This window comes from Caretta caretta, chromosome 2, assembly GCF_965140235.1.
Source record: "Caretta caretta isolate rCarCar2 chromosome 2, rCarCar1.hap1, whole genome shotgun sequence".
NCBI classification, from domain to species: Eukaryota; Metazoa; Chordata; order Testudines; family Cheloniidae; genus Caretta; species Caretta caretta.
This window is the reverse complement of record NC_134207.1, coordinates 22,747,961-22,770,577: the sequence shown is the minus strand read 5'-3', so window position 1 is coordinate 22,770,577 and position 22,617 is coordinate 22,747,961. Positions and strand designations below refer to the sequence as shown.

General features: G+C 41.4%; 1 protein-coding gene across 4 annotated transcripts; it reads left to right on the top strand.

Moving 5' to 3' along the window:
* Positions 1-358: 358 nt before the first annotated feature.
* On the top strand, positions 359-22,245 carry NTAQ1 (N-terminal glutamine amidase 1). Of its 4 annotated transcripts, XM_048841638.2 has the most exons (7): positions 359-577; positions 2,705-2,804; positions 3,264-3,314; positions 12,147-12,295; positions 12,695-12,819; positions 21,443-21,521; positions 21,661-21,778. In XM_048841638.2, exons 1-6 carry the CDS (start codon positions 489-491, stop codon positions 21,496-21,498), a joined length of 570 nt encoding a protein of 189 aa, XP_048697595.2. In that variant the 5' UTR covers positions 359-488; the 3' UTR covers positions 21,499-21,521; positions 21,661-21,778. The 4 variants fall into 4 exon arrangements, with proteins under 4 accessions (XP_048697595.2, XP_048697594.2, XP_048697598.2 ...); XM_048841637.2 differs by lacking the exon at positions 21,443-21,521 and having other exon boundaries at positions 21,661-22,245; XM_048841641.2 differs by lacking the exons at positions 21,443-21,521; positions 21,661-21,778 and adding an exon at positions 17,689-17,753.
* Positions 22,246-22,617: the final 372 nt, after the last annotated feature.

The following is a 22,617-nucleotide window of genomic DNA, read 5'->3' as shown; positions in this document are numbered from 1 at the left end:
GGTCACCCTCCTGATATTATCTCTCTCCCCACTCAAGCCCTCTCTCTCCACGCCTTGTTTTGGCTCAGGATCCTCCCACCGTCTGAGCTGGGCTTAAGCTACCCGTTTTGCCCACCTTGGCTCAAACTTTGCCCTTTTTCTGGTTTGGGTTCAAAACTTCCCCCTTCTCCACTCTTCTGGCTCAACCTGCCCCCTCCTTTGATGCAGCATGCTGGAGCTTAACAGAGCAATAGAAATGATCTCACTTTATATCCAAGTTAAAACGCCTCCCACCTGCCTGAGCTCCTAGTAGTCGTGCAATAACAGCCAGATTTCCTAGGGGAAGAAATTGCTTGTAACTCACCCATTTCCTGCACAACCCACAAACACTTCCTGAGCAAACTGCTGCTTTATACTGTTGGGGGAAGCTTTAGTGCTGCCTTCTGGTATATGAGGCTGTTAAACCCGCCCCTAGACAGTACTCCTATACACCTGGATGAGGGTCACCTATGGAACAGCCAAGGGTAGCAGCAGCAACTGCTGGCTATCAGCCAGCTGCTCCTGCTCGGCACTCCTGTGTGTACACCAGCTGCTATTGGTAAGGAGCAATAGACATGTAAGAAATGTGGCGTGCTGGGTACATTTGCTTTCTTCTTCACTAGTCAAGTAATAAGTGCACCAAGAGAGGATGCACTGAGGACCAGGGTTCCCTATTGCCATCTCTCATGTTTCCCTTTCTCTTTAGAAATTCTGCACATATTCTTGCAGGAGGCAAAGTGGAAGAAATGAGATCGTAAGAGCCAGGAAAGAAAGAGTATTCTTCTTACAATAACATTTGGTATTATAGGATAAAAGGGTGCATTGGTTAGAGAGTACTATAATTTACAGTGTCCAAATCAGGATTATTGAAGGATGATTTACTGGGGAATAACAATATACAGGGTCATTGTAGCCTCCTGGATAGTTTATCACTTGGAAAATAATTTGTGATTCCATTAGTATTTATTGTATGTCATATGCAGTTATTGTTATCAGTGGCATTGTTTATTTGGAATTGTACAGAACTATTACAATAGTAATATTAGGTAACAATGATTTTATATACAGGAATTGTTAATACTTTCTGCTAGCATCAGATAGAAGTCTATTTAAAAATTACAAATATTTTTAAAAGCTGTTACATACACTTGATAACATTTATTTTTACAGTTAAGATTTTTACAGTAACTCCTCACTTAATGTCGTCCCGGTTAATGTTGTTACATCGCTGACCTATTAGAGAACGTGATCTTTTAAAGTTGCGCAGTGCTCCCTTGTAATGTTTTTTGGCAGCTGCCTGCTTTGTCCACTGCTTGCAGGAAGAGCAGCCCGTTGGCGTTAGCTGGTAGGGGCTGGGTGGGCCAGCATCCCCCTATCAGCTTCCCTAAGTTCCCTATGAAGCAGCCACGCAGCAGGCTAATAACTGCTGGGCAGTGCAGGTGTCTCTCCCCCTACTGCCATGTGCTGCTCCTGCCCTCTGCCTTGGAGTTGTTCCTGGAAGCCTCCTGATTGCTGTGCGGGGGTGGGGGAGACAGGTGCTGATGTCAGGGTGTGCCCCTTCCCCTGCTCCTGTACCCTGTCTTCACAGAGTGGAGGGGGGTGGGAGGGCGGACACTACAGGTCTCAGGACAGAGGGAGCTTGCTGTCAGCAGCTGCTGTCTCAACTTCCTGATATACTGAAAAAGGCAGTGTACTTAGAATGGGGTCAGCATACTTAAAGGGGCAATGCTCGTCTCTCTCTCTCTCGCTCACACACACACAAACGGTGTGTGTCTCTGTCTCATAGACACATTCACCACCCAGCACTTTGGAAAGTGGAGGGAGTGGTGCGCTCCAGTGGGATAGCGTGGGTTCATCCTCCTGTTCGGTTACTGTAGGGAATGTTTGCAGCCACTGCCATGCCTCTATTGTGTCTCCTCCTGACTCCCTCCATTCGTGCTGCCTTATAGAGTGTGAGGCTACATTAACAACGTGTTAATCCTTGAGGGCTCAGCCGAGTGTTAGTTCATCATTTAGCAGCAAGGCATTCCCTGGGAAATATCCCACCCTCTGATTCCACAACCTCAACCAAGCTTCACAATTGTCATTGCTGTGTACAGTATTAAATTGTTTGTTTAAAACTTATAGTGTGTATGTGTGTGTATATATAATATATACACACACACACACAATGTCTTTTGTCTGGCAAAAAAAAATTTCCCTGGAACCTAATCCCCCTATTTACATTAATTCTTATGGGGAAATTGGATTCACTTAACATAGTTTCACTTAAAGTAGCATTTTTCAGGAACATAACTACAACCTTAAGTGAGGAGTTACTGTATTTAATATAATTTGTTGATACTTGAATCAAAACTTTGCCATAGACAATGAGGAAAAGACTAAACACTAGATACACCAGTCATTTGGTATTACAAAGCATTTCTTGACAGAATAAACCAAATGATGCTGCCTCTTGTCTGTTAAACAGTAGTTAAGCCTAAAAGTCTATGAATTAATTGTGGAAACATTTTTATAAGAGCTTGGACCTAAATTTAGAGATTAAAAACAGATGTGTGAAGGGGAGTTGGGAAAAAGTCTTCAACAGAAAAATTAATCCAAAAGTGGAAAAATCACAACATCTATCCTGTTTTTATTGTGTAAATCAGAAATAAAACAAGAACTGTAAAAAACTTGTATTTTACAGTGAGGAAAATGTTTGGAAACTTTGTGAATACATCAGAAGTTATGATCAATACCCTTTAGAAGAATTTTATGCTGTTTTCATATCCAATGAGAGAAGGATGGTAAGTTGATGAGTTGTGATATAGAACAAAGGTCAAAACAGATTCACTGTGAAGGAAAGATGGGGATCCAGGCATATAGGTGACCTGAGCCTGGTAGCTCAGCTGGGCCCCATGGTCACACAGATACTGGAAAAGATCCTAAAAGGCAGGTCTTTTAGTCATATATGGCAGTCTGGGCCTTGGAGCTGACATTTGGAGACGTATCATCTCCCTGAGGATGGCAGGGATCCATTTGCTGCTATCAGTCAGCTGAGGAGACTGAATGGTCTGTGTGGTCCCCAACTAAGAGCTCAAAAAGACCAAAAGACAATCTGATAAAAGCTTAATTATTGCATTGCAGATGTAACGCAAGCTGACTAATTTTATCATTCAGTGAAGACCGACCTAACTTGTATTAGACTGAAATCCTAGATATTTCTTTGGTTTACTTAAAATTAGCTTCTAACTTGTAATTTGCAGATACCGCTCTGGAAGCAGCAGTCAGGATGTGGAGATGAACCTGTGGTTTGGGTAAGACATTCTATTCTGTTCTATGTAGATCCTTATAGCATGCTCATTTCCCTAGTATCTCTAGCACATTAAGCAATAAGGGGTATCAGGCCTCACCAACCTATTAGAATTCTTTGAGGGTGTCAGAAAACATATAGAGAAGGGAGATCAAGTGGATATAGTGTACCTTTCAGAAAGTCTTTGACAAGGTGCCTCACCAAAGGCTCTTAAGCAAAGTAAGGAGTAATTGGATAAAAGGGAATGTCCTCTCATGTATCAGTAACCTGGCCGCTAAGAACGCTATTGCTTGGCTTAGCAAATAGTCAAGCGCTAAATAAAATAAATAGTACCTGGTTAAAAGATAGGAAACAAAAGAAAGGAATAAACAGTCAGTTTTCAAGTACAGAGAAGTAAATGGCAGGGTTCCCCAAGGATCTCTATTGGGACCAGTGCTGTTCAACATATTAATAAATTAAAAAAGGGTAAACAGTGAAGTGGCAAAGTTTGCAGACAATACAAAATTACTTAAGATAGTTAAGTTCAAAGCTGACTGTGAAGAGTTACAAAGGGATCTCACAAAACTGGGTGATTGGGCAAGAAAATGCCAGATGAAGTTCAGCATTGATAAATGCAAAGTAATGCCACTGGAAAAATGAATCCCAACTATACATACAAAATGATGGGGTCTATTACCACTCAGGAAGGAGAAATTGGAATCATTGGATAGTTCTCTGAAAACATCTACTCAATGTGCAGCAGCAGTCTAAAAAAGCTAACAGAATGATAGGAACCATTAGAAATAAGATAGATAATAAGGCAGAAAATATCACAGTGCCACTATATAAATCCATGATACACTTACACTTTGAATACTGTGTGCGGTTCTGGCTGCCCCATCTGAAAAAAAAAATTAGAATTGGAAGAAGTACGGAGAAGGGCAACAAAAATGATTAGGGTTATGAAACACCTTCCATATGAGGAGAGAGTGAAAATACTGGAACTGTTTGGCTTAGCTAAGAGATAACTAAGGGGGGATATGATAGAGGTAAAAAAAAATCATGAACTGTGTCTTGAATGTGAATAAGATTGTATTATTTACCCCTTCACCTAACATATGAACAGGGGTCACTTGATGAAATTTATAGGCAGCAGGTTTAAAACAAACATACAGAAGTACTTCTTCACACAACACACAGGCAACCTGTGGAACTCATTACCAGGGCATGTTGTGAAGGCCAAAACTATAACTGGGATTAAAAAAAGAATAAGATAAGTTCATTGCAGATGGGTCCATAAATGCTATTAGTCAAGATGGTCAGGGACACAACTCCATGCTCTGTGTGTCCCTAACCCTCTAACTGCCAGAAACTGGGACTGGATGACAGGGGATGGATCACTCTATAAATTGTCCTGTTCTGTTCACTCCATTTGAAGCATCTGTTAGCAGCCACTGTCAGAAGCCAGGATACTGGGTTAAATGGACCATTGGTTTGACCCAGTTTTATGGTCATTCTTAGGTTCTTAATAACATCCCATGTGTGCTTTCTAAGGTCAGGTCTACACTACAGACTTCTATTGGTATAACTACATCACGTAAGTCACTACCCGGATCGGCGGGTAGTGATCGATCTATTGGGGATCCATTTATCGTGTCTAGTGTAGACATGATAAATTGATCCCCGATCGCTCTGCTGTCGACTCCGGAACTCCACCACGGCGAGAGGCAGAAGCGGAGTCGACGGGGGAGCGGAGGCGTCGATCCCGCGCCATGAGGACGCGAAGTAAGTGATTCTAAGTCGATCTAAGATACGTCGACTTCAGCTACGCTATTCTCGTAGCTGAAGTTGCGTATCTTAGATCGATTTACGCCCCCCCCCCCAGCCCCGTGTAGACCAGGCCCCAGACTTATATTGGTATAACTACATCAGGGGTGTGAAAAATCATGCCTGAGTGACATAGTTATATCGACCTAACCCCTGGTGTAAACAGCGCTATGTCAGAGTGTGAGCTTTTCCCATTGATATAGCTACCACCTCTCGTAGAGGTGGATTAACTACGCCGACGGGATTCTCCCATTGGCATAGGAATGTCTTCACTTAGGCACTTCAGCGATGCAGCTGCACCAATGCAGCGTTTTAAGTGGGGTAGACCACTTATATAGTAAAAGAACAATGGAACATCCAATGAAATCAAAAGGCAACACACTTAAAACTTCTAACACAACACATAATAAACCTGTGGAACTTATTGCCACAGGATATCATTGAGGCCAAGAGCCTAGTTGGATCCAAAAAAGCGTAGATATTTACATGAATAATAAAAATATCAACATAGGATAGAAAAATCTAAGGGTTATACAGCTTCATGTGTCAGGGCATATGCCCTATGGGATGGTATTAAGGGAAAATTTCCTTTTTGGACATAATTATCACTGAACTTTTCTCTGAAGTGTCCAGTACTGGAGCACTAGTCCAGTTTTGGTGCGGCAATCTTCTATTCTAGTAAGTGAAGGTTAAGATGGCACTTTCAATATAAATGCCTTATTCAGGTACCTATAACTTTGTTTTTTTAAAAAAAAATGGCACATGCCATCTCAGACTGGGAATGAATTGTTTGGGAAAATCAGAAAAAAAAAACCTGTTTGAGCCATTTTAATTATATCCTTGCATGGCCCCTTCTCCACCCTGCCCCCAAGTGTAACTCAAAAATAACTTAGTTTAAAAACAAACCAACTTTACAAATAATTAGTTTTGAATGAGATCTAAGTGGTATGAGAAGGAAGGTAGAAGAGGGATAGAGAAGGCCATTACAGATTTTAAGAGTTTTCCCACCAAAATGTATTGAATTCAAGTTTTTTTGGTAGACAATCCAACTAGAAATGCAAACTTGCATAAGCATATAGTTGGTTTCCCGGTTCTCATCGTCACTATTCCGTCCCTTTTAAATTTTGTTGTTGCACAAAGCTTCACTTCCAATACATGTATTAGTATGGCAAAATAATTTGCCTAAGAACTCTACAATTTCTTACTCCAAATAGCTAGGCTTGTTTACCCCTGAAAATGTTATATGAAAGCTCCTCAAAAGCTTTCCATAAGTGGATTTTGTATTCACTTTACTAGGGTACAGTTAATTGTGATTAATTGTACAAAATGAGTTATCAAACACAGCATTAAAATTACCTGGTAATCACTTCACAAAGAGGCAAGTTGTCGTCTTTTATCTGTGCCAGCCTTTGGTTGGGATTGAGATGAACACAAAGGACATGTTATCCAATTCAAATATTTTATTGTATTAGGGTGTGGAAATTAAGAAGATATCTATATCATTTTGTATGAATACTATGTGTCTTGGTTTCCCTGTTTTGAGATTCTGTCTGACTGCCTACAGTTAAATCAAAGGGAGGGGGGAGGAAGAAGGGAGGCATTAGGCATCAGCAAACAGGAAATGAAACTGACAAAGATAAGGTATCTCTAGGGATCAGAGTAGCAGCCGTGTTAGACTGTATTCGCAAAAAGAAAAGTAGTACTTGTGGCACCTTAGAGACTAACCAATTTATTTGAGCATAAGGTTTCGTGAGCTACAGCTCACTTCATCAGATGCAACAAAGTGGAAAATGCAGTGAGGATGTTTTATACACACAGACCATGAAAAAATGGGTGTTTATCACTTCAAAAGGCTTTCTCTCCCCCCACCCCACTCTCCTGCTCGTAATAGCTTATCTAAAGTGATCACTCTCCTGACAATGTGTATGATAATCAAGGTGGGCCATTTCCAGCACAAATCCAGGGTTTAACAAGAACGTCTGAGGAACAGTGGTGGGGGGGAGGGGGGCGTAGGAAAAAACAAGGGGAAATAGGTTACCTTGCATAATGACTTAGCCACTCCCAGTCTCTATTCAAGCCTAAGTTAATTGTATCCAAATTGCAAATGAATTCCAATTCAGCAGTCTCTCGCTGGAGTCTGGTTTTGAAGTTTTTCTGTTGTAATATCGCAACTTTCATGTCTGTAATCGCATGACCAGAGACACTGAAGTGTTCTCCGACTGGTTTATGAATGTTATAATTCTTGACATCTGATTTGTGTCCATTTATTCTTTTACGTAGAGACTGTCCAATTTGACCAATGTACATGGCAGAGGGGCATTGCTGGCACATGATGGCATATATCACATTGGTAGATGTGCAGGTGAACGAGCCTCTGATAGTGTGGCTGATGTTATTAGGCCCTGTGATGGTGTCCCCTGAATAGATATGTGGACACAGTTGGCAACGGGCTTTGTTGCAAGGATAGGTTCCTGGGTTAGTGGTTCTGTTGTGTGGTATGTAGTTGCTGGTGAGTATTTGCTTCAGGCTGGGGGGCTGTCTGTAGGCAAGGACTGGCCTATCTCCCAAGATTTGTGAGAGTGATGGGTCGTCCTTCAGGATAGGTTGTAGATCCTTGATAATGCGTTGGAGAGGTTTTAGTTGGGGGCTGAAGGCGACGGCTAGTGGTGTTCTGTTATTTTCTTTGTTAGGCCTGTTCTGTAGTAGGTGACTTCTGGGAACTCTTCTGGCTCTGTCAATCTGTTTCTTCACTTCAGCAGGTGGGTATTGTAGTTGTAAGAATGCTTGATAGAGATCTTGTAGGTGTTTGTCTCTGTCTGAGGGGTTGGAGTAAATGCAGTTGTATCGTAGAGCTTGGCTGTAGACAATGGACTGTGTGGTGTGGTCTGGGTGAAAGCTTGAGGCATGTAGGTAGGAATAGTGGTCAGTAGGTTTCCAGTATAGGGTGGTGTTTATGTGACCATCGCTTATTAGCACCATTGTGTCCAGGAAGTGGATCTCTTGTGTGGACTGCTCCAGGCTGAGGTTGATGGTGGGATGGAAATTGTTGAAATCCTGGTGGAATTCCTCAAGGGCTTCTTTTCCATGGGTCCAGATGATGAAGATGTCATCAATATAGCGCAAAGAGTAGGGGCATTAGGGGGCGAGAGCTGAGGAAGCGTTGTTGTAAGTCAGCCATAAAAATGTTGGCATACTGTGGGGCCATGCGGGTACCCATAGCAGTGCCGCTGATTTGAAGGTATACATTGTCCCCAAATGTGACACCATTACAATCTACTTACCACACAGACTATGCTGACAACTTGTGCCACACGCTCTCAAAGAAACTGCGGAACCACCTGATCAATATCCTCTACAGCAAACAGGGAAAGATTAAGAATGAGCTCTCAAAACTGGATACTCAAAAAAACAACCTTCCACACAAACTTCCTCATGGCTGGACTTTACTAAAACTAGACAAGCCATTTACAACACACATTTTGCTTCTCTACAAAAGAAAACGGACACTAAACTTTCTAAACTACTACATGCCACAGGGGGCCACATCAATGGTTCCCTCAACCCACCCAGCAATATTGTTAATCTATCCAACTATACTCTTAGGACAGCTTCTTCTGCCGGGTTATCTCGGTGCCTCTCCTTCTGCCCCTCTACCCCCACGAACATGATACAGTTCTGTGGTGACCTAGAATCCTATTATCGACGTCTCCGACTCAAGGAATATTTCCAACACTCCTCTGAACAACATGCTAATCCACAGAGACCTCCCTACCAACACTACCAAAAGAGGGATTCTAGGTGGACTCCTCCTGAAGGCCGAGACAGCAGACTGGACTTCTACATAGAGCGCTTCCACCGACGTGCACAGGCTGAAATTGTGGAAAAGCAGCATCACTTGCCCCACAACCTCAGCCGTGCAGAACACAATGCCATCCACAGCCTCAGAAACAACTCTGACATCATAATCAAAAAGGCTGACAAAGGAGGTGCTGTTGTCATCATGAATAGGTCGGAATATGAACAAGAGGCTGCTTGGCAGCTCTCCAACACGAGTTTCTACAAGCCATTACCCTCTGATCCCACTGAGGGTTACCAAAAGAAACTACAGAATTTGCTCAAGAAACTCCCTGAAAAAGCACAAGATCAAATCCGCACAGACACACCCGACCTGGGATATTCTATCTACTACCCAAGATCCATAAACCTGGAAATCCTGGGCACCCCATCATCTCAGGCATTGGTACCCTGACAGCAGGATTGTCTGGCTATGTAGACTCCCTCCTCAGGCCCTACTCTACCAGCACTCCCAGCTATCTTTGAGACACCACTGACTTGCTAAGGAAACTACAATCCATCGGTGATCTTCCTGAAAATACCATCCTGGCCACTATGGATGTAGAAGCCCTCTACACCAACATTCTACCCAAAGATGGACTACAAGCCATCAGGAAAACTATCCCCGATAATGTCACAGCAAACCTGGTGGCTGAACTTTGTGAACTTTGTCCTCACCCATAACAATTTCACATTTGGGGACAATGTATACCTTCAAATCAGCGGCACTGCTATGAGTACCCGCATGGCCCCACAGTATGCCAACATTTTTATAGCTGACTTACAATAACGCTTCCTCAGCTCTCGCCCCCTAATGCCCCTACTCTACTTGCGCTATATTGATGACATCATCATCTGGACCCATGGAAAAGAAGCCCTTGAGGAATTCCACCAGGATTTCAACAATTTCCATCCCACCATCAACCTCAGCCTGGAGCAGTCCACACAGGAGATCCACTTCCTGGACACTATGGTGCTAAAAAGCGATGGTCACATAAACACCACCCTATACCGGAAACCTACTGACCGCTATTCCTACCTATATGCCTCCAGCTTTCACCCAGACCACACCACACAGTCCATTGTCTACAGCCAAGCTCTACGATACAACTGCATTTGCTCCAACCCCTCAGACAGAGACAAACACCTACAAGATCTCTATCAAGCATTCTTACAACTACAATACCCACCTGCTGAAGTGAAGAAACAGATTGACAGAGCCAGAAGAGTTCCCAGAAGTCACCTACTACAGGACAGGCCTAACAAAGAAAGTAACAGAACGCCACTAGCCGTCGCCTTCAGCCCCCAACTAAAACCCCTCCAACGCATTATCAAGGATCTACAACCTATCCTGAAGGACGACCCATCACTCTCTCAAATCTTGGGAGACAAGCCAGTCCTTGCCTACAGACAGCCCCCCAGCCTGAAGCAAATACTCACCAGCAACTACATACCACACAACAGAACCACTAACCCAGGAACCTATCCTTGCAACAAAGCCCGTTGCCAACTGTGCCCACATATCTATTCAGGGGACACCATCACAGGGCCTAATAACATCAGCCACACTATCAGAGGCTCGTTCACCTGCACATCTACCAATGTGATATATGCCATCATGTGCAAGCAATGCCCCTCTGCCTTGTACATTGGTCAAATTGGACAGTCTCTACGTAAAAGAATAAATGGACACAAATCAGATGTCAAGAATTATAACATTCATAAACCAGTCGGAGAACACTTCAATGTCTCTGGTCATGCGATTACAGACATGAAAGTTGCGATATTACAACAGAAAAACTTCAAAACCAGACTCCAGCGAGAGACTGTTGAATTGGAATTCATTTGCAATTTGGATACAATTAACTTAGGCTTGAATAGAGACTGGGAGTGGCTAAGTCATTATGCAAGGTAACCTATTTCCCCTTGTTTTTTCCTACGCCCCCCCCCCCCCACTGTTCCTCAGACGTTCTTGTTAAACCCTGGATTAGTGCTGGAAATGGCCCACCTTGATTATCATACACATTGTCAGGAGAGTGATCACTTTAGATAAGCTATTACCAGCAGGAGAGTGGGGTGGGGGGAGAGAAAACCTTTTGAAGTGATAAACACCCATTTTTTCATGGTCTGTGTGTATAAAACATCCTCACTGCATTTTCCACTTTATGCATCCGATGAAGTGAGCTGTAGCTCACGAAAGCTTATGCTCAAATAAATTGGTTAGTCTCTAAGGTGCCACAAGTACTCCTTTTTATCTCTAGGGAGAATACCAAGGGACCTTAACAGAAGGAATGGGCGAGCTATTCATTGAAAATTCCTTACCTGCCTGTGACCAGAAAGGTGACAGGCCTGCTTTTTCAAGGCCAGAGACCAAGACCAAAAAGAACACTAAGGTCCAGATCCTCAAAGGTATTTAGGTTCCTAATTCTCACTGAAATCAATGGATCTTGGCCTAAGCAATTACAACCTCAAGCCTAGAGGAAAAGGAGCGGGGAGCAGGCAGCGGCTTCCTGAGGAGACAAAACTTATTTTGGTGGTGTATTCAACAGGGCTCTGGAACTAAGGCAGGGGCTCTTCAGGCTGTGCCTGAGATAGCTCGGTTGCCTAAGCTTGAGAGAGGTGATGACTTGCAGGCAAACCTTGGGTGTGCAGGACTGTTGTAGGTTTAACCTTTTCTCCCTGTGTACTGGCTACCTTTGGGTGAATGGACACAAGCTGTTTGGAGTCACTTTAATCAGCCCTGGGTCACAGGTACCCAACGAGGAGTGTCTTGCTGGTTCCAGTTTCAGTTGGCTCTGCGTTACAGCTGGAAACAGGCAGGCTGCTACCCTGGGATCCACTCTTAGAGTGGTAAAATTGTGGGCCAGAGAGAGGTGAAGGCAGTGAAACTTGTCACCTGAGTTGCACTCATGAGAGGCTGCTAGAGGGTATAAAGCACTGTTTGCACTGTAACTGTGGCAGGATGGTAGGAATAGATGGCATTTCACCCTGGTGATCCAGGCTAAAGTGGGATAAGCTGTGGAATGCCACTTGGAAAGGGTATCCACTGGACAGATTGGGGGAGAGATCACAGTCGCAGCCATCACATATGGATTATGCTTTGGGGTGATTTCTGTCCCCTTTTCCTAATATCTCTAAGGTTTGTCTGTGACCATTTACAACTGTCTTGTTAACTGTCAATGACCTTTACTCCTAGGATTACCATGTTATTTTACTTCATGTTTCAAGTGGAGACCAGAACTTCATTTACGATCTCGACACAGTGTTGCCATTTCCATGTCCATTTGACACGTACATTGAGGAGGCCTTTAAATCAGATGATATTCTTCTTCCAGGATTCAGAAGGTGAGAAAATTAAAACAAATGTGGTACAGAATATTTTACAAAAGCCAAGCCTCAACAATTGATGCAGTTGACATTTTTCTTTGTATGCATAGTCACCTATGTATAATCTGTTACTATGCAGGAAATTAAACACACCACACTGCTCTTCTAATGATCCTGACCTTAAAGGTACAATGGTTCATCCATCAATAAAACTTTCTATTTCCTTGCATTGCTTCCTGTTAGTCATTCAGCTACCTGACACTATTAATATACAACTAAACTATATGAATTTGATTTAACTGCTCAGAGTCAACACTCAGTGAGGGCAGGAACAGGCTTTGGTAATGTTAGTAATGTTTAACACAGTATTACATGACTCCATCACTTAGTATGTTCTTGAATTATGTGTTTGTTTAGAAAAATCAGGCTGATTCGAGCAGATTTGTATCTGAAGACATTTGCTTCTGACCGATCCCACATGAAAGATGCCCATGGACACTGGCAGAAGCCTCCTCCTTCCTACCCTTGCATTGAAACTGCAGGTAAATAGCATTCCACAGCCAAAACAAAAAAATCCTGTTCCTTTTGATTTAAGAAAATGAAACAAAATAAAACCAAAGAATTGCATAAGTGATATTTATGCTTCCATAATATACTGTGAAAGCACTGCCACCTTTCCTTTCAAGACAAAGTACTTTATTATTTCATCAGAAAAAAGTATGAACTCACATCTTGCATGTACCTACGGGATTATATAATGTTCAACACCGTTTCTGGCATTTATCAAACATTAACTAGCTAATCCTCACAACACCTTGTGTGAGGTGGGCAAGTAAGCATTAATGTCCCCTCATTACCGGAGCTGATGCAGAGAGGATAAAGGGACTCGTTCACAATCACATAGTGAGTCTCTGATAGATTTGGGATTGGAATTTCAGAGTTCCTGGGTCTCAGACTTGTGTTCAGATTGTGCCTCTCATATGCAAGTCAGTCTTCACAAGGAGAAAGTCCATGTCCATGTGATCCACAGGGCTGAGTTCAGATAACCCAGGACTGTAGGCACATCCCACATGTTGGTCCCATGGTATGGCCCTGCCTCTCCTTGGGGTGGCACAGGTGTCAGAGTTAAGAAGAACGGGACAGTTCACACCTCTCAGAACCAATGTTTTAGGTTTTTCTGCCAACCAGACAGGCATCAGTTACACTCAGGTCACATCAAGCTTTTCCTTACATACATGAGGGGTAGAAACATAATTTAAAAAGAAAGCCAAGGTTCTGACCTCCTCATGGGACTGCAGGAATTGGGGCTTTGTGAATAAGCCTATAGTGCCTATGCTTTGATTTGGTCCTGGGGCTTAAAAAGCACAGTGGGTATTTTTTTGTTTTTGTTTTTAAAAGATCATTCAAGCCCCGATTCAGGAAAGCACTTAAACATGTACAGATGTTCATCCCTATTCAGAATGGTGCTTAAGCACATGCTTAAGTCCCACTGTCTTCAGTGGGGCTTGGCATTTAAGCATGTACTTATGCTGAGTAGGGATGCTTTATTGAATCGTATCCCATCAAGCTTGATCCTACAGGCTGCTGAGCACTCTGGCCCCACTCCAGCTAAGCACTTAAGCACATGCTTAACATTAAGCACATGAGTAGTCCTGTTGCAGTCAGTGGGATTACTAATCTGTTTAAAGTTAAGCACATGATTAAGTAGTTTGGTCCTGAACATTCTGACCCTGATCTAATAAACACTGGATATTTTTCTTTTTTTGTTTTGTTTCCATTCCCTTCCACACTCTTCTTAAATACCGTATATACTCGATCATTAGCCCATTCGTTTATAAGCCGACCGCCCCCCAAGATGGATAGGTAAAAATAATAAAAACTGTATGACCCTTTCATAAGCAGACCCTATATTTCAGGGATTGGCAAACTTTGGCTCCCGGCCCGTCAGGGTAAGCCGCTGGCAGGTCAGGACGTTTTGTTTACCTGGAGCATCTGCAGGCATGGAGCCCCTCAGCTCCCAGTGGCTGCGGTTCACCATTCCCAGCCAGTGGGAGCTGCAGGAAGTGGATGCTCCAGGTAAACAAAACTACAATGTATTAGATATTCAATTCAATGATTTCGTAGAGATTTTTAAAATCATCATCAGATTTTGGTGTAGACCCATTTATAAGACAACCCCCAGTCTTTGGTGCATCACTTTTTTACCAAAAATATTCAGCTTATGACCAAGTATATATGGTATGTGCTATCCTGATACTACTTTCTTTTCCTTTCCTTTCCAGCCAGGTTCAATTTCTTCTCCTCCAGCCTTATTCCTTCATTCACTTGAGATATTCATATCCATATGTGTTTGTACCTCAACAGCTACCTAATGTTCTTAAGCTTGACTTCAGTGGAACTACTCACGTGTTTAAAGTTAGGGACATGCCTAACTACCTTGAGGCCACAGTCACCAATGATTCAACCCCTAAGCTCAGCGTGAACCCTGTAAATCACTAAAGTTCTACAAATAATTCGTTTGAGTTCACTGTAGCTCAAAGTTTGTACTTTGAAGATAGAAGTGGGACAAGAAACTGAACTCCTTTGCTACTGGTCAATCAGTAGGTGGCACTCTTCCCTCAGTCAGTAGTGAACTAATATTTCAGCACTGTGTTCCAAGGGAACTGTTCTTCTGGAGGGGTCTTTTTTCCCCCCAAATGAGAGAGAAAACTGAGGGGTTTGACCTCCTGTGATCAGTAAAGAGCTAATGGGTGTTCACCCCAGTATCCCAACCAAATTCCAGTTGCAGTAACTACATTCTCTCTGCCAAAATTCTCCATACAGTTTCAGTTAGCTATGGTATTTCACTTTCTTCATTAAATTGCTAACACATTTCACTCTAGCATTTACTGCATTGCAGTGGTCGGCAAGTGGTTCCTGCTTATTTGTTTTATATCCGTTTATTTGTAAGGAACCATACCTGTTTTTCTACTTTTGTATTAGTGTATTCTTTTTCATAATTTAGAGTAGTTGATTTCCTTACAAAGTCACAGAGAAGACATTTTTATATTAGTACTGTTTGCTGCATGCTCTGTATTTTCCCTTGGGATGTTACTAAAGTGAGCACCTTATATGTTTTAAAATATATTTAAAAGATTGATACATTTCGAAATGTATCAGTATTTCTAAAGCACTTATCACCATAATATTTAGGAATTGTTTATACTTATTAAAGATGAAGATCAACATAGTTTTGCTGCTCTGCTCCTACAAAACATTTGTATTTTTCAATATTAATTACATTATTGCTCCTTTCATTTTGAAGGATTCAAAAGCTTTAATAAAACTTAAAAAAGACAAGAATTTGTTTTTCCTATTACTGAAATGTTTCCACTTTAGTGTGGAACATAGCAGCTGCTTAACGGCTCTTAACACTTCAGAACAGGAAGTGACCCAAGAATATCAAATGGAAATGACAGTGGAAATGTAGATACAGTAAAAGCAGTTATTTAGTTTGACTAGGCCAGGACACTGGGAGTACCACCGTCACTTTTATGGAAAATGGCATGGGATTTTTAATGATCCCAAGTGGTCAGGAGTTGTTTTCCATCTCCTCTGAATAATGGTACAGTGCCTTTACCGAATGAGGCATTAGTTCAGTAGTGACTCAGAAGGCAGAGGACTGCCTACAGCCATTACCAATATAACTTCCTGTACCATTTTCAGGATTGTCAATTTTCATGATTTTATCACAAGCCTCATGATATTTCAATTATAGCCCCATCTTAATTAATTAAAGTTGGAATCAGGCGATTGTATGATAATCTCAACTTCAATTTTTAAAAATTAAAGTTTCTAATCCTGATGGTTGCACAAAAAAGGCTTGAAAACATGAACAAAGTAAATTCCAAAAAGTCTCAAAGCCCAATGCAAATAAAAAGAACCCAAAATGTATTGGTTTAAAAATCATGATTTTTAAGAATGTTTCCTAATTTGGGGTGGATGGGGAAGGATAACATGATTTTTAAAAACTTGGGGTTGGCAATACTGCATTTGGGTTATCCTTTGGAGTCTATCATATATATATTGATCAGGCTTGATCCTGCTTAGCTTGTGAGCTCTGATACGATCACAGTTCTAACTGCAGGACAACATAAAATATATCTTCCAAAAAGCATTTCAAAATTTCCTGGAACAGATGGCCTTACTACTTAGAGCTGCTACAAACAGTTGAATATTACATTGCAAACCATGGTTCAAATCTGAAGTCTTCCCAGGTGTTGGGTAGCACACCAGCAAGATTGGTGCAGCAGGTTTCTTAGTTATAGTCGCTGGGTGGTTGTAAATGATGCATTTTGTTTTCAAAAAGAGTGGATAAGACAGCTGAGAAATAAAAGTTGGAGGGCACTGTATCTGACACATCTGTTAGACATGCAGGCTGCTAGACTGAAGCTATGTAGATATCTGCAGCTTCTACCTTTGTCTTCTCACAAAAGTGGTGGTAGAATCATAGTGAACCCAACAAAGAAAGCATCAGTGAGAAAAAGAGCAGCACATACACGCTGTCTAACCTGCTGTTATTTTTATCTAAGGAAAAAAATTGCTATGAGCTTTGTGTGAACAAAGGAGAAAAACAGGATAAAAGCAACCAAGGACATAACATTAAACTTTCTTTACATGCTGTAGAGCTTATTATTAAAACTACACAGTTATGAGTTAAAGGAGACTGAAAGGTTCAGTGGTAAAAAAACTACAAACTTCCTGGAACAAGCCCTGCTGAAGTAAACCTGAACACTGCAGGGTCAAATTTCATGTGCAGTTTAATAATTCTACACTATTATTGTTACCTAACTGCCAATTCTCTTCTCCCCCTCATGTCTCCAGAGCCTCCCTTTTGAATCTCAATATTTGGCTGCCCATAATCTACACGCTGTAATGGTCAAGCTTCCCACTTTCAAAGTGTAACCTTTGGGTGGACTAGAGTTTACTTCATTGCCTTTCTCCTAATGCCTAAAAACAACTGCCATAGAAAAGCACATGGACACCCAGAATTCAGTCATTGAGGATTTTCAACAAGGATTGCACAAGGTCAACCTCCCCACAATCAAGTCCAAAAGAACAAAAGGAGTGAACTTAATTCTTAAGTATCAAATTTATAAAATATTATGATAAAGAAAATAATGAATAATAACTTAATTTCTACAACATAACATGGATACTTTATAATCCACATCCATTATCTTCACAGTTATACATAAATAAAGAAAAATTAAACCTAAACAGGTCCGTCCCCACAGAAATACAGTGAGAAGAAACTCAGAGTTCCCAAAAATCTTAGGTTGAGTTCACCTGTCTCAGTTACAATCGTTGATCACCAAAATCTATACAATCGGCAGAGTCAAAAGCAATATCTTCCCTCTACTTGCTTGTAGAAATCTTCAAATGGAGTCCATGCATACTCTTCCTCCTCCTCCTCTGCTAAAATCACTCAGGTAGGTATATAGATTTTAAAATAAACCCATTACAAGAAAAATACAAAACTGAGAATAGCAAAATATAAATGACTCTTTACCCATGATCACATTTAAACAAGAGAAAAATAGGTCCATCATAGTAGTGGAGAGAACTTAACTAAAAAAACAGTTTGGCTAAAATCAAGCAACATTCCAAGCATACAATTAAAATGAAGGAAATTAGTTTTCCCTCCCAAATTTCTCCTCTCTGTAATTAACCCTGCCAGGGCATCCCTGTTCGAGGGTTAAAAATATCAGTAACCTAAAAGCTTCACAGTTAGGGTAAAATAGCCTGCTTTCTGCTCCTGTGGCTCAGCTTCTCTCAACCCACAGAGGGCCCATGGCCTTTTGTAAAGTAGCTGCCTGACTGCTTGCCTTCAGGGAGTCTTGAGTCCAGCTACATCAATCCTATTGAGCATATCCAAAACTATCACACCCAATTCCAGAAACTTCTGAGTGTTGAGTGCTAATTGTACATTTGCCTAGCAACAATGACTCATTCCTACCCACTCCCCATAAATCTCTTAATGAGATATCCCTATGAAGCACATGGGTTACAAATGCACCCAACATCTCCTTTATAGCCTACATCTAGGCTTCTTGGAAAATCACAGTCTGTCTTTGTAATTAGTATAAGGATGTACAGCACCTTGCATCCAATGCTTGTAAATGCCTGGAATAGCTCTAGCATAGGGTTGTTAAATCTGGAATAAGCTCTTTGCAATGATTCAGCTGAACCAGAACTAATCTACCCACTATGGACAGAAACCACAAGCAGTGCAGCTGTATCAGTTACTAACTCCATCCCACAGTGCATGGCCTAGAGTATTTGGAAACTACCCATAAGCCCCTGCTCATAGCAAGTGTGTCAGGCATAATGGACAAGTGCCTTAAGAGTCCCAGAATTCACAGCATGGCTGCAGTAATAAAATGTATTGTGCGTGGCTCTACTAAAATGGTTCTGTCAGAAGAAGTGTTGCTATGTGGATACGCAGAAACAAGCAAATCAAACAGCCATTTCATTCAATCAGTGTCTCGGCAACAATTTCCATCCTTAGGGCCTGGTCCTGCTCCTAAATAGGATTAGGTCCAGAATGTAAACACAATTTGTCTTCTCTCACCCCTACTTTCTTCAATGCCAACCCCTACGCTTGGAAGAGCCTTTCTACTTGCTCTCACTCCAGTCCTTTTTGAAAAACCAACTGGTTTGTCAGCAATAACATCTGCATTCTGTTCTTATGTGTTAGCTCTCCTGTTCCACTGTAGGCCTTAGAACCTCAGATGAAGGACTTTATCTGGATTATGATATCTTTTGCCTAGCAATTTTTTAAAGTTGTAAGGCACTATGTAAACTAACAGGCCTGTAGTTTCCCAGATCACTTTTATTTCCCCTTTCTTAAAAATAGGAACTACATTTGTAATTCTCCAGTCATAGGGTACGACCCCCGATTCATTCATTAAAGATTCATTAAAATCCTTGCTATTGGACTGGCAATTTCATGTGCCAGTTCCTTTTAGTATTCTTGGATGGAGATTATCTGGAGCCCCCAATTTAATCCTATTAAGATGTTTGAGTTTGACTTCCACCTCAGATGTGGTGATTTCCTTGTTCCCATTAGCCACCTTGCCACTACCTCTAAACTCTTCATTAGGCTTATTAAAAATAAAGGCAAAGTATTTGTTTAGGTGTTGGGCCATGCCTAGATTATCTTTAATCTCCAACCCATCTTCAGTGTTCAGCAGTCTCACTTCTTTTCTTGTTTTCTTTTTATTTATATAGCTATAGAACCTTTTGCAATTGGTTTTAATTCCCTTTGCAATGTCCAACTCTGCTTGGCTTTTGGCAGTTCTCACTTTATCCCTTTATCACTATCTGACCTCCAAGAGGTAGCGTTCCTTGCTGGTCCATCCCATCTTCCATTCCTTTTAGGCTTTCTGCTTTGAGATGCTTTCTCATCCAGGTTGGTCTGCAGCCCTTCCCTGTGTATGTTTTCCCCTTGCTTAGGATGCAGGCTTCAGATAGTTTCTGCAACTTTCACAAAGTAATTCCAAGCCTACTCCACATTCAGATCCTTGAGTTCTTCGATCCAGTCCACTTCCCTAACTAATTCCTTTAATTTTTTAAAGTTTGCCCTTTTGAAATCAAGGACCCTAGCTGCAGATCTATTTTTGTTTATTCTTCCATTTAGTGTAAACTGAATTAGTTCATGATCACTCAGACCAAGCTCATCCCCTACAACCAGTTCTTCTATGAGGTCCTCACTGCTCCCCAATACCAAATCTAAAATGGAATCACCTCTTGTTGGTTCAGCAACTATTTGGTTAAGAAATCTGTCAGCTATCACATGTTGGAAAATCTGGGCCCTACTATTATTAGTAGCACTTGTCCTCCAATCTATATCTGGGAAGTTAAAGTTTCCCATAATCACACAATTCTCAGTAGTATTTATTTCATTAAAACATTAAAGAGGTCTCTGTCCATATTTAAACTGGATCCTGGGGGTCTGTAGCATACCCCAAGCACTATCCCAGGGGAACCTCTGGTAGCTTTCTCCCCCAAAGTGATTTTGGTCCAAATAGACTCTGTCTTATCCATTTCATCACTTCTAATTTGCTTACAGTCTACCTCATTATTGATATACAATGCTACACCATCACCTTCATTTCTGTCCTGAACGGCACATATCCTTCAATACCTCTACTCCAGTCATGACTACTATTCCAACATGTTTCTGTTATTCCTATAATATCTGGTTTCACTTCATGCACCAGTGGTTCTAATTCCTCCATTTTGTTACCCAGGCTCCTTGCATTGGCATACAAACATCTTAATTGTTGCTGCTTTGCTTTGCCCACATTCCTTGCCCTACTGAGTACTGTCATTCTACTGCCAGTATCGCCTACTTGATTGATAGCGCTGATACCAATGAAGCTATCTTTTCTCTTAAACTCCATTCTCCTACCCACAGCTGTTCCTTTCTCCAGTGCTGTATTCTTTCTTACTTGATTTTTCTCCCTCTCAATGTTAATCAGATGTAGAGATTACACGAGCATCTCCCAACTGTCTCCCCCAAGTTATCATGGCTGTGGTTTCAGAATTTATGGCTTGAACCAAAGCACTCAAAGTCACTGGGAGTCTTTCAAATAAGTCCATTGGACCTGATGAAGTCCATTAATTATTTTCCTAGTTGGGGCATGATCCCGAGGCTGATCAGCATCTCATAGGAAGTGATCAGCACCTTCTAATTCCTATTAATTGCTATGTCCCTGATCTAATGCCCCATTGAAGTCAATGGGAAAAAGCTTCCATTGACTCCAATGGGCTTTGGATCAGGCCCTTAAATAGGAGCAAGGTTTCGCAGGACCTTGCAGGATCAGGCTCTTTTTGAATAGAGAGATGCCGTAGGACCCATAGTTTTTACTATAGCAGTCCTTTTTTTGAATTCTCTAGTTTTGGTCACCCTTTATCCTGCACTACAACCCCGTGGCATGATACAAGTGCCTTCTGGGACTGCTGCAAATCTCTAGTGTATTCCTTCATACTCTCTCTTTCAATCAATGAAAATGCTGCTCGGGCAACAAAATTATTGACATGGGCAGAAAGGGATCAGAGACAAATGCTACATCCTGAAAACAGGAAATGAAGACTCTGATGGTATATTACAATTTGCAGGATTCCCTCTGAGTGGTATTTTCCCTATGCAATGGCTTTTCATGACGGGGAAGTAGCTCTTGACATGAGCTCTTTGCTGGTATGTATATGTGTATATTAATCCCTACCATCAAAACAGGTTTCTGTCTGCATTTGATTGACAAATAATGTTCATGTATTCCTGTGCTAAATAGATGCCTTATCTAGGACTCTAATATTCTCTGTTTATCCTTATCTAGACTCCAAGATGAACCTGGATGATTTTATCAATATGAATCCCAAGGTGGGATGGGGCTCAGTATTTCTGCTACCTGACTTTGTGGATCGGTATGGCAGACAGAGCTGATTTCAGGTTCACCTTGAAAGGACAGTGATGTAAACAAAGGACACATCAGCTTCCCTTTTTTGTTTTGTTGCAGTTGGTCTTGTCATTCTATTTATAAATTGGTTTATTTCGATGACATTTATTGTTTTGTCAAATACAAGAATTGAACAAAAACGCAATGAACTGAATAAAATATTTTGACTATATAACAAGAGTTAAAACTTATATAATGGATCAGACTAATTCTATAGCATCTGTACTGACCCTACTAAACTTAAACTTCAATCTGTTAGCTGAGATTACTGGACCCCAGTCCTGCAGCTACATCGTTACAGGTAGAAGCTTGTGCCTGTATGGAGCCCATTGACTTCAATGAGAGTCTGAGCAATGTAAGGATCTTCCTGCATGGATCCAACTGCAGGATCAAGGCCTTAGGTATGAGAACATTGTATATTCTGAAGAAAATATTGAAAGTTAAATAAATCAACTTGGAAATACACCACCATGATTTTCTTCTCTAATTCATCCAGAACAGATGTTTAGTTCCATATAGAGCATGATGGATATTAGAGATGATCCCTGTTAACTCTTATAGAATAAATAATCTGCCTATTCCTGTAGCTCTTATAAAAAAAAAGTCACTCTGTTGAGATAAAGGCCAAGGAACATTTTCACTCAGCATTGAATGTACTCAGATCAGTGTAATATTTATATCTCTGGCACTTGAAGCCTGACAGCATTTCATCAACATTTCCAGAACGTATGCTGTTAGAATACCAACATTTAGGGCTAGAGTGAGCCTTTGCTCAATGTTCTAAATACAGTGCTGGCCTGTGAGAAGGCCAGGGAAGGAACTGCATGCATCTCTCAA

Bases quoted from the DNA above. Each gene is read 5' to 3' on its own strand.
- NTAQ1 (XM_048841637.2), top strand. From the start codon at position 489: ATGGAACAGCCAAGGGTAGCAGCAGCAACTGCTGGCTATCAGCCAGCT. The intron at 578-2,704 runs GTAAGGAGCAAT...TGTATTTTACAG, and splicing joins GTGTACACCAGCTGCTATTG to TGAGGAAAATGTTTGGAAAC. The intron at 12,296-12,694 runs GTGAGAAAATTA...GTGTTTGTTTAG, and splicing joins CTTCTTCCAGGATTCAGAAG to AAAAATCAGGCTGATTCGAG.